At 37.6% G+C, this 11,950-nt stretch overlaps 2 protein-coding genes and 1 pseudogene across 2 annotated transcripts; 1 reads left to right on the forward strand and 2 right to left on the reverse strand.

Moving 5' to 3' along the window:
- The first annotated feature begins 1,817 nt into the window (after positions 1-1,817).
- LOC131018093 (protein PAL OF QUIRKY-like) lies at positions 1,818-3,648 on the forward strand. The gene has a single exon (XM_057946819.1). The coding sequence runs from the start codon at positions 2,090-2,092 to the stop codon at positions 3,458-3,460; it is 1,371 nt and encodes a 456-aa protein (XP_057802802.1). The 5' UTR covers positions 1,818-2,089; the 3' UTR covers positions 3,461-3,648.
- A 4,020-nt stretch (positions 3,649-7,668) lies between these two features.
- LOC131005507 (uncharacterized) lies at positions 7,669-9,026 on the reverse strand (annotated as a pseudogene).
- A 517-nt stretch (positions 9,027-9,543) lies between these two features.
- Positions 9,544-10,185, reverse strand: LOC131005517 (uncharacterized). The gene has a single exon (XM_057932530.1). The coding sequence runs from the start codon at positions 10,183-10,185 to the stop codon at positions 9,544-9,546; it is 642 nt and encodes a 213-aa protein (XP_057788513.1).
- Positions 10,186-11,950: the final 1,765 nt, after the last annotated feature.

Here is an 11,950-nt window from a genome sequence, read left to right on the forward strand (position 1 = left end):
GTTATATCAAAAAAAAACATAACACTAATTCTAATAAATTTTTTTCACCACTTCCAATACACTCAATAATCTCGTATTAAAATTCGTGTCACTCCCTTTTAAAAAGTTTTGTCATGGACAAAGAAAATAATACCTTAAAAAAAACATAATTTTATATTTCTTGGTCCTCCAAATAATTTTGGGTTAATAGCCGGAAAATACACGAACTATTTTCAAATTTGCATATTGCACATCACCTTTAAAATTAGCTCCAGAATACATCACCTTGTTGACGTGGCACCGGAATTTTCAAACGTGGACTCACCGGAATTCAAAACGACGTCGTTTTGAGTGAGTATCAATTAAAAAAAATGAAAAATCATTTTGAGCCCTAATTCATCTTCTCTCTCACTCCAGCACCTCCTCCCTCACTCCAGCGCCGCCTCCTCGTCGTCGCCTCTCTCACTACAGCGCCTCCTCCCTCACTCCAGCGCTGCCTCATCGTCGCCGTCTCCCTCACTCCAGCGCCGCCTCCCTCACTCCAGCACCTCCCTCCTCGCCGGCCGCCGCTCGCCTCCGCCCTCCTCGCCACAAGACGCGCGCTGCCTCCACCACCATCGCGGCCAGAGCCCTAGATCTTCGCCAGCGACTCCACCGCCCCGTGCAATCGACGTCGCAGCAACCAATCTCTACATCTGCGCCGCCGCGAAAAGATCTGAATCAGATCTCAACATTTTCCATCAAAATCGTAGGGGAAGAGGAAGGGCGGCGAGGCGACGGGCCGCGAAAAGATCTGAATCAGATCTCAACAACAACCAACCTCTACATCTGCAATCGACCCAATCGATTTGGTAAGTTTTGGTCTTTAATTTTCATGGCAAAACGATGGTGGTGGAGATTTTTGTGATGGTGGTTATGGTGGAGGTGAGGGAAAACAGTGGTTACGGTGGGAACTGAAAAATAAGCTCTGAATTTGGGGAAATTTGGGCTCTTGTCATCGGGAAATTTCGCTGGGAATGGCTCGCCGGATTTCTTTGATTTTTGTGGTGGTGGTTATGGTGGAGGTGAGGAGAAACGGTGGTTGCGGTGGTTTGTGGTGGTGGAATGGCTCGCCGGATTCTGGAATGGCTCGCCGGAAAAGCAAGGATTTTTTTTTATTTTTTTTTAATTCTTCAAACTATCAAAACGACGTCGTTTTGCTCACATGGCTTGCCAGCGTGTAAAAAAAGCCATGTGGTTGTCCATGTCATCGTCGGTCAAACATAAGAGTTGCCGGAATTTTCACCGTGTGCAATTTGCAACAAAATTAAAATGTCGTGTATTTTGGAGCTAATTTTAAAGGTGATGTGCAATATGCAAATTTGAAAATAGTTCGTGTATTTTCCGGCTATTAACCCAATAATTTTCTAACATTTTGTTTTTGGGTTGTCCCTCAAATAACTTCACTTTCTATTTTAGTACAATACCTCATCACTATTAATATCTCATTTGCTCTTATTTTTACATTTTCAGTACTACTAATACTAATTATAATATTTTTTTCACTATTTTTAATATTAATTATAATAGTTTTCAATACTTTCAATACATTTAAAAATGTTGTCTTAAAAATTGTGTTTATCCTCCTTAAAAAGGTACTCCCTATGTTACACGTAACTTGAGTAGCGAGTATTTGGGAATGAAGAGAGTAAAATTACAAAAAATGCATATTCTTTTTTTTATATATAAATTAATATTATTAAATAGAAAAATTTAAAGATTACGCTAATAGTACCTTTAACCTTGAATATTAGAAAAGGGCATATAAAATCCATGGAGCCCCACCCTCTCCTCATTGCTATTCTCACCTGCCTCACACTTAGACACACTCACAAATCACAACAGCCTTTCAGCTTCCACGTCACAGACTCACAGGAAAACTGCGGGTGTACAGAAATGTATGTGCACCAGAATGTGAAGTTGTTAAACCTTGAAAGGAGGCACTTTAATAGCCAGATACAAGACTGTCTCAAACAGAAGCAACTTTCTCGCTAAATCTCTGGAAACCCTCTCTCTCTCTCTAAACCACGCCCCCTCTCTCACCTATCATCACTACCACTAGAGCGAGGCCATGGAGAATTATTCCTACAATTCCTCCTATCCGGAGTCCGGCCATTCATCGCCGCGATCCCGAGAAATTGAGTTCGAAAATTCGGCGTCCTGGGATGATCAGCCGGCGCAGAATTACAAGGTCAAGTTTATGTGCAGCTACGGCGGAAAAATTCACCCGCGGCCGCACGATAACCAGCTGTCGTACGTCGGCGGAGAGACGAAGATCCTCGCCGTCGATCGGAGCATCAAATTCGGCGCTCTGCTCTCGAAGCTGATCGCGCTCTGTGATTGCGACGCTATCTCGTTTAAGTATCAGTTGCCCGGCGAGGATCTGGATGCGTTAATTTCGGTGACGAATGATGATGATTTGGAGCACATGATGCATGAGTACGATCGGTTGTACAGGATTTCGCCGAAGCCGGCGAGGCTGCGGGTTTTCCTGTTCCCGAACCAGGCTCCGAGCCTGAATTCTTCCGCTCCGAGGTTCGGCTCGGATGAGGCGAAGACGGACAAAGAGCGGTTTGTGGATGCGCTGAATTCCGCGCCGCAGCCGTCGGTGCCCGCTGCCGCCGCCCCACAGCCGGTGAGTAGCGTTGATTTTTTGCTTGGATTTGAGAAAGCAAATGCTATGGCGGCGGCGCGCCCTGCTCATCAGCCGATGGAGGATCCGGTTATCATGCCGGGTCTGGACGAGAGGCTGATCGGGTCGGATCCGATCCAAAAACACATTCAGGATCTCCAGAGACTGAGAATTGAGGAACAACAAGGAATGCACAGAAGGAAAAGCGACGACAACCTCTCCGCAGGATCCACCGGCGGCGAGTACAATAAAATGCCCGAGAAGATACCTCATGTACCGGTCTCCACCGGTATTCCCTATTGGACGGATAAGCAGGTTCCCAGCGGAGTTTTTCCGGCAAGCACCATCAGTAACGAGAAGCAAGTTTATGTGATTCCGGCACCGGCAAACGCATACCCTGCGCCGATAATGAGACCAGCCAACGGACCACCAACTCAGGGCTACTACGCGGTTCAGAGGATGCCGACGGAGGTATACCGGGACCAGCAGCCGATGTACAACATGATTCCGCAAGGCGGCATGCCTCCCATGGCGCCGGCAATTCAAACTATGCCGCCGCAGAAGGTGGCGGGATACTCCGAGGGTTTCGGGATGGTGAGGCCGGGGACAACTGGCGGTGTTGGAATGGTGGCGGAAGCCGGATACGCACCGGTGGCGTACGACGGCGGCGCAGGGAGACAGGTGGTCTACTCTGCGCCCGGCGGCGTAATGGGGCAACCGGCGCAGTACCAAGGTATGGCCGCGGATATGAGACCGGCGGCGGAAGCAGGGGGCAAAGCTGCTGCCAAGGCTACGCAAGCGTCTGTGTGATTGGGTTTGGGGGTAATTATATCTTTCATAGATGTTACATTTCTCGGAATAATTTGCGTTTTTGATAAAGAATATTATGTCGTCTAATTCGAGATTTAATTACTGAGTTTTTGTAACTTCAACTTAAACTCTCATGAGGTTTTGCTGATCTGCTACTTCTCTGCGCGTTGTGGGAATTAGCAATTTAATTTGCTGCTTTAGATTTAGATTTTCAGTTTTTGACGGAAAGATTCTATTTTCTAGTAGTAATAAATTGATTTTGGAACTAGGACTAAATTCGGCGTTAAAAACACGAAGGTAATAATATTTGGGGTAAATAATTTGTAACTTGCAATGTAGAATTTCACTTAATTTAGAAAATGTACCCCAACATTAAACTCTTCGCTGTTTCTTCCATTTATATGTTTTTTAGCTCAAACATTTTTTAATTTTTTTAGTTCAAATATGGTAGCACATGTTTATCTGTTAACATCATCTGTCGAAGTTGTAGCCATAGCTCCAAATGTTACATGGATAGTTGCAATTAATCACATCAACATTTATTCGTGTAGCTTTTGTCATGCAATATTGTAATATGAACACGCTATTTCTTTTATAATAGGAGCATTTACACATTTGAACTAGGACAACACACGTCCCCAATGGGGGGACACTAAGCAATGCAAATTTCTGTCTACGAATAGTGAGGTCCAGGAATCAAACTCCACCGTTTCAAAAAAAAAAAAAAAAACAAACAAACTAGGACAACACACTATATTTGGACTGCAACCTTGTAACATATAGTATTTCAGTTATTGGAAATTCCAAATTTATTAATATATAGAATGCATAAAGTAGGTCGATTATAAATTTTAAGGTATAAGTTGCAATTTCTCATTCTCGAATATAATTCATTCATTTTCGAGGAGACAGTCTACCTGCAATTGTGGTAGAATGTCACTTTCTTCTGAATCCTAGTAGTAATTTATCATCAATCGCATTCCAAACACTACAGTGATATTCTATATCTCCCACTATATATCTCCCTTTTCATTTTGAGGTAATTAAGTAGATGAGGCTGACCATTTAAATTGATACTATTTTTTTTAGGCGTGAATTGAGCGTTTCAAGCATATTTCTCAAAAGTAATCCTAACTTTAAATTTAAGCTAAAATAATAAAAAGTGAGATAAAATAATCATCCAACAGATCACTTATATTAAGTTTATGAAGTTCTTAAAGAGCGAGCAATTGAGACAACGGAGGTGGTAGAGGAAACGGATACTAGCGCCAAGGTGTGGAAGATACCTATCCCAAACAAAGTCAAGCTTACTGTGTGGAGAATATTGAAGAACAGAATTCCGACGTGCGATAATCTCTTGAGAAGAAACGTGACGTTGAGTGAAGTCGAAGTGGGATGTAACGCCTGCTTTCATCGTCAAGAATCCATGAAGCATGTGCTGCTCCATTGTCCAAAGACTTCAAAGGTCTGGGAAGCAATTTTTCAATAGCTTGGGGTTTGTGTGGTGCAGCCACATGACGTCCCCTCGCATTTCCGGTTCTTCACATGTTTGAGCAGCCAGAAAAGAAATAAGAAGCTTTTGATGGCTTTATGGTATTGTACTACTTGACTTATTTGGAAAATGCGTAATGAGAGCAGGTTTGACAACAAAAGGTGGGAGATTGATAGTTTGTTAGGAGAAGTCAAAGCTAGAGTGTGGAGTTGGGGTAAAATTTTCGGTTTTGTCGATGATGGTGTTGGGATTCATAGATGGATGTCGAATGATGAATCCCCGCCGACTCTGTAATCGTTTGGTACTTCTGGTGCCTCTCTTTCGTTCTTTTATATATTTTTCTTATCAAAAAAAAAAAGTTGGGCCCACAAAAAAATTTACATCCCATCAAATCTAATCCTAAATTTACACCCCTTCCAGCAGAAATCCCAAAATTATGCTCCTATATTCCTCCCTAAAGCTTTCCCCATTTAATTTTAGGATCTCGATTTTATAAATGCATACACCAGATCTCCTATTTTCTACATAATAACAATAATTATGTGTGGGCCCTACTAATTATAAGTTTAAAATAAATTTAGGGTGGGTGTAAATTTAAGATTGAATTTAGGTAGGTGTAAAAAATTTTGTGGACCCCATCCAATTTAGGGGATCTGCTGAATGTAGTTTTTATATCATTTTTAATTGTTTTAATCTAAATTTAGAGTTAGTGATGCATTTAGGTGATCTGTTGGGAGTGCTCTTATATCTAATTCTAAATTCTAAATTTATAAAATAAATAATGAAAAATAGGAGAGCTGCGTGCAATTGTAAAATAAGAATTAAAAATAATTTAGAAAAGACTTTAAGAGTATTTTTAGAATTAAAATTTTGAGAGATGTGACGTGGATTAAATGACTATAAGCTATAGTTAATAAGTTGGGAGAGTTCCCTCAAGAGAAAGTCTGGAGAGTTGAAAGAGGATTAGAATTTAGACATCCGCGTGCGTCAATTCAGATTGCATAAGTTCAACGACACACGCACGCATATTATATACACATATATACAGTGAGAGAGACAGAGTCAGTCGTTGGCAAAGGTCCCGCTATTAAGTTACCCAACTTTCTGGTTCAAGTTCTCTCTTCTTCTTCTTCTTCTTTTTTTTTTTTTTTTTTTTTCGGATAGATTATTTCTTGAGAAATGGATAATTTTATACCTAATAAAAATTAAAAAGTGATATAATTTTATATCACCTTATAAGAAGTGGATAAATATATTATCCTTCAAATCAAACAAGATATAAAAAATGTGGTTCCCACTTTAAGTGATAAATTTATACTCCTTCATTATATTATTCCCCCATAATAAAAAGCAAACACATCCTAAAACCAAAAAATTGAAGAAGTTTTTCATCATTATTTATTAATTACAAATGACTAATTAGAACGGACTTCGTTAGTAGGGTCCTCCAAAAATTGAGCCCAAAACAATAAATAAAAACGAATAATTTGATTCATAGTCCTCATTTTACTTAGTATAGCTCAAAACCCGTTTTATTCATAGCCCCCCCCCCCCCCCCCCCCCAACCCGTAGCTAAAAGTCCAAATTAAATATCATAGCTCACAAATAATGTAACTTGTATTCTTTCATACTTCATTTTCAGAATCGTGTTATACAATTTTCTCAGTCATCTCAATGATTGAGCAGACTGAAAGGAGTGAAAGATGTTGTATATGAAGAGGCCTATGCATCGGAGGAAGCCTTCATCATGCCGCCTCTTTGATTCAACTATTAAATCCAAGGGTTGGGCTATACCACCTTCGAGGATCGGCTCATACACAAAAATAGTGTTTAAAAGGTTGTAATTGTAAAATTGATAATAGAGTCATATACAAAAATAGATATTAAAGAGATTGGGGCAAACTTTTTGGGAACATCCAAAAAGAAAATTGGGGCAATTTTTTTATAAACGGAGGAAGTGTTTAATATGGGGTAAATTCATAATTATTTATTATTATTATTATTATTATTATTATTATTATTATTATTATTATTATTATTATTATTATTATTATTATTATTATTATTATTATTATTATTATTATTATTATTATCATCATCATCATGCGGATTATACAGCTTATACTGAGTAAAACGAACGAATGTTATGAATAGAATTACCCATATAAAAATTGAGCCCCAAAAATTGAGCCTAAAAATCGAGAGTCCAAAGCAATAAAGGGAGCCCTAATTCTTGACTTCAAGGTTGTCTGGTCTTCTCCACAAAAGAAAAAAAAGGTCATCTGCTCTCGCCTTTAAGACTACCCACAATCGTGGCACTCACCCAATCCAATCTTACTTCACTTTTTAATAAAATATTCATTTCTCTCTCATTTACCTACACAACCCACAATCTAACATAATTTTTACTCCCAATGGTGACACCAACCCAACCTACATATTTTTTCTTTTCACTTTATTTTTAAATTATCTTAATATCTAAAATAAAATATAAATTAAAATTAAATATTTATTTATTATATTTAATAAATAAAATAAATATATTTTCAAAAAAAATTGTAATTATATTATAATTAAACATTGTCATATATTATAATTGATATTTAATTCAATCACAAAAGAAGATTACAAGAATTAAACACACAACTGAAATTAAATATATCAAAGTACAATACGTGAAATTTAAAAATACAATTAGAAAATACAAATTACATATTTAATTCTCAGTGCCAAATTTTTCCCATATGTACTCAATCAAATCACTTTGAAGAGTCCTATGAGCTTCTCTATTGCGAAGTTGATCTCTATTAGTCAAATAAGTAGACAAGCTCGCAATACGTTCAGTAGAATAGCGAAAATATTCGTCATCTTCTGTTTGTACTCTTGTAGGTGTATTCATAAAAATTTTTGTTGGATCATAATAATCTTGGTAGGTATCTCGTTCATCCTCGACTATCATATTATGCATGATGATACAAGCCATCATAATTTTTCCCATCAAAACTTTGTCCCAAACAAGACATGGGCGTCGTAGAAATGCAAATCGAGCTTGTAGAACTCCAAATGCTCGCTCAAGATCTTTTCGGACAGACTCTTGGTGTTGAGCGAACAACTTGTGTTTGCGGATCTGTGGGGAAGTAATTGACTTGACAAATACAGCCCATGAAGGGTATATACCATGAGTTAAATAATATGTCATATCATAATGACGACCATTCACTACATAATTAACCTTTGATGCTCGACCTTCTAAGACATCATTAAAAACAGGAGATCGATGGAGTACATTGATATCATTACACGAACCTGGTGTTCCAAAGAACGCATGGCATATCCACAAGTCATATGAAGCAACAGCTTCCAAAATGATCGTTGCTTTTTCACTTCTCCCAGTATATTGGCCGGCCCATGCATTAGGACAATTTTTCCACTCCCAATGCATGCAATCAATACTGCCAATCATGCCTGGGAAACCACGTTGTTCTCCAACATAGAGCAGCCTTGCCAAATCTTGTTCATTAGGCCTTCTGAGATACGTACCACCGAAGCAAGACATAATACCTTCCACAAAATGGACTAAAGCATCTCTTGTAGAAGATGAACTCATTCGCAGATACTCATCGACAACATCGGAAGATGTCCCATGCGCAACACCCTCATGGCTCCAGTACATTTCTGCAATGATGAAAGACCTACTCTGCCGGTGGCATCTCGTCTCTGTTGAAAAAACTCATCATTAGCAGTAACAGCTTCCACTATTCGAATGAATAGCGATTTCTGCATGCGAAATCTCCGCCGGAAGATTTCTGGAGTATACGTTGGGCTGTCACTGAAGTAGTCGTTGATCAAACGCTCTGCACCAAACTCCCGTTCCCTATTACAATATCTCATGTTGGCTGTTGGAATCTGATTTCCTACAATCAGATTATGATTATTTATGATCATATTTTGGATGATGCTATCAAGTTGACGATTTTGTTGATAAACTCGTTCTTTCCATTCATCAAGTTCATTGGAATGGGAAACATCAGAACTTGAGTCTGAATCAACTGAAGAGTTTTCATTCACAGACATATTTGTATGAGAAATGGAAAAATAATAGGTAAAGGTATATATACTTGAGCAAAGAGTGAGATGTGTTTGTGTTTTATTGTGATGTGTTTCATCTGGCATTTATAGAATAATATTGAAAAGTGGGATAAGATAGCTAGATTTGAATTGATACGGTTGCATTGATCTAGGCTGGCAAAAATGACATACGCATGTGTTTGGAAATAATGTTGTGTCAGAATGACAAATGCATGTGAATTGGAAGAAATGACAAGTGCATGTGGATAGGAAAAAATGGCAAGTGCATGTGACTGCACTTAAAGCTTTGTCAGAATTGGTCAAATGCTTTGGGAAGCTAAACGGATCCAATGCTATTCAAGTTTACATGAAATATACTTTTTCATTAATTAAACATAAAATAAGTACATAACACAATTTGTGAAAACTAAAATCAGACAAATAGAAAACACTCAAATTAAAAGCACACAAATAAAAAGTACATAAACTAAAATTACATAGAAAGCACATGATTAAAATACATTCACTCTCCAAACACAATTTTAGTTAGTTGACGTTTCATCTCTTCGTCTTCTAGAGATAAGTGATCTTTCACCAACAATTGAAGCAACATTTTTTCTTTCATCTTCATTGCGTTTCTTTGCAACTTCTCGCGCTCCAGTTCGATTCGAGTCTTTATTAACTCAGCTTCCGCATCTCTAGTAAGTCTCATTGCACGAAGTTCTGCAGCAACAGCAGATTCATGAGTAGATTCAGATTGTGAGACCTTACCTTTTCTCCTTTTTGCCTTATCTCTTCCAATGGGACAAGTCGCAGTTGACTGTTCAGATGTTGGAGTTTCTGGATTAGAAGGGATAGAAAATCCCCCATCTTCCGAAGTCTTTGATCTTTTCGAACTGCCACCACTTTCCTGGTCATCAACATCTTCACTTTGACGACGAAAAACATGGGTGATATCATGAACATTCCACTTGGGATGTTTACTCATAACTTCATTAAATACAACAAAGTCTAGAAACTTATTTCTACCTGCTTCGTAAATGGAATGAACTTCTTTCTCAACATCGTTGTCGCTCATGCCACTCCTTCTTCGAGCATTTGCTTCCCTGCAAGCAGCAACCCATTTGTTTCCATTTTCGTTAAGACGTTTCCAGCGACCTTTCATTGATTCAATGTTTCGTTCGTTGAGCTCATTTGGATTTTCTACTTGAGTGTTGTGATACAATTTATGAACACGTGCCCAAAGCGATTCCCCTCTTTGATTTTTCCTCGAACGTTATCTTCGCTAGCATAGATCTAAGATGACATAAGGGCAACATCTTCCTTCACACACCAAGCTACATTTTTTGCCCCTTTCTGATTTTGTTTGAGCATTGAACACCCATAAACAAATTACGAGAGACATTTTCTGATGTGGAAATTCTTTGAGAGCTATGAATTTGACATAAATTTGGAGAAAATTGAGATTCATAAAATTGAGAATTTGGTTGATTTTCGAAATTTGGAAAAAAAGGAGGAGTCAGATAAGATGAAAAATTTGCAGAATCTTGAGGATTAGGATAATCTTAGGAGTTTTGGTGATTCTGAGAATTTGGATAATAATAATTGGGATAATTTGGATCCATAATGGAAATATAGTGAAATGAAGAAAGAGAGAGTTTTTGTTTGGGTGTGAAAATATAGTGAAATTAGGCTCTATTTATAGAGCTAAAAATAAGAAAATTTTTAATATAATTTTAATATATTTTTTTATAAAGATAAACCATTATAAAATTTTGTTTATCCAAATATTTAATCCACCAGTTAAAATTTGACATGTGGCATGGAAAGAGAAAAAATGGAGAAGCGTGACTTGGGGCTGCAAATCCCACAGGTCGAACAATTTTGGTGACTTTCCAATTTTTTTTTTATCTACTTGTTTTGTCCTATTACCATGACTGTCCCCAAATGTCACGGTTGGGGTAGTCTAACAGCGTTTGTTCTTCTTCATCTCTATTTCTTATATTTCTTTCTATGCACAATTCTTCTTCTTTAATAACATCTTCTTAATATCTATGAAGAATGAAGTTAGTTTGCAATTTGTAAAAATTGAAATTGGTGCTTGGTGTGATGAACAGGGCAAACGTAAGTTTGGTGTGACACTGTTTAAAATATGGTCCCAAATCTATTTTGGGTTCGAGTGTGAGTTTGTAGCACCATTGAAGCTCATTTCCAGCTCCATTAATAAAATAGATTTTGCACTATTATTGGAGATCGTTTAACAACGTTGACTTTTTTAATAGGAGAAATTAGAACTGTGGAGATTGTGAATATACTTTTTTACATAATTTTTTGGTTGCTTGGATGTCCTTGAATGGTCAATATTATTGATTAAATATACTTAACTTAATTTAATGATTTTCAATTGTTAACAAAGAATTACCATTCGTTATTTATTTACAGTGCTCCTTTGACGACCATTTTCTTTTTAAGTTGATAGTGGGTGGGCCGTGGAGGTAGGATTTTTTTCGGTAGGAGAACCACTAAAACCACAAACGTGTGGTTAAGGAAAAGTTTAAAATAATCACTATAAATAAATAAAAAAACTAATTTAGTCAATATTATACATAAAAAATACTCATTCCATCCCACGAATCTTAGCACGTTTGGTTTCGGCACGAGAATTAAGGAATTATAGATTAATGTTTTAAGTGTGTAATTAATAAAGTATAAAAGTGATAAAGTATGAGAGAGTAGGTAATAATTATTACCTTATTTAGAAATGTGTCAAGATTCGTGGGACGGCCCAAAAAGGAATATGTGTCAAGATTTGTGGGACGGAGTGAGTACCATATTAATCCCGGGATGAGATCCAATGTCCCTCAATCTTATGTGTGCCATTATGTTCCACGTTTATATTTATTATTTTAAAAATATGTTTTATAAAAATA

Source organism: Salvia miltiorrhiza, chromosome 1 (assembly GCF_028751815.1).
Source record: "Salvia miltiorrhiza cultivar Shanhuang (shh) chromosome 1, IMPLAD_Smil_shh, whole genome shotgun sequence".
NCBI lineage: Eukaryota > Viridiplantae > Streptophyta > Magnoliopsida > Lamiales > Lamiaceae > Salvia > Salvia miltiorrhiza.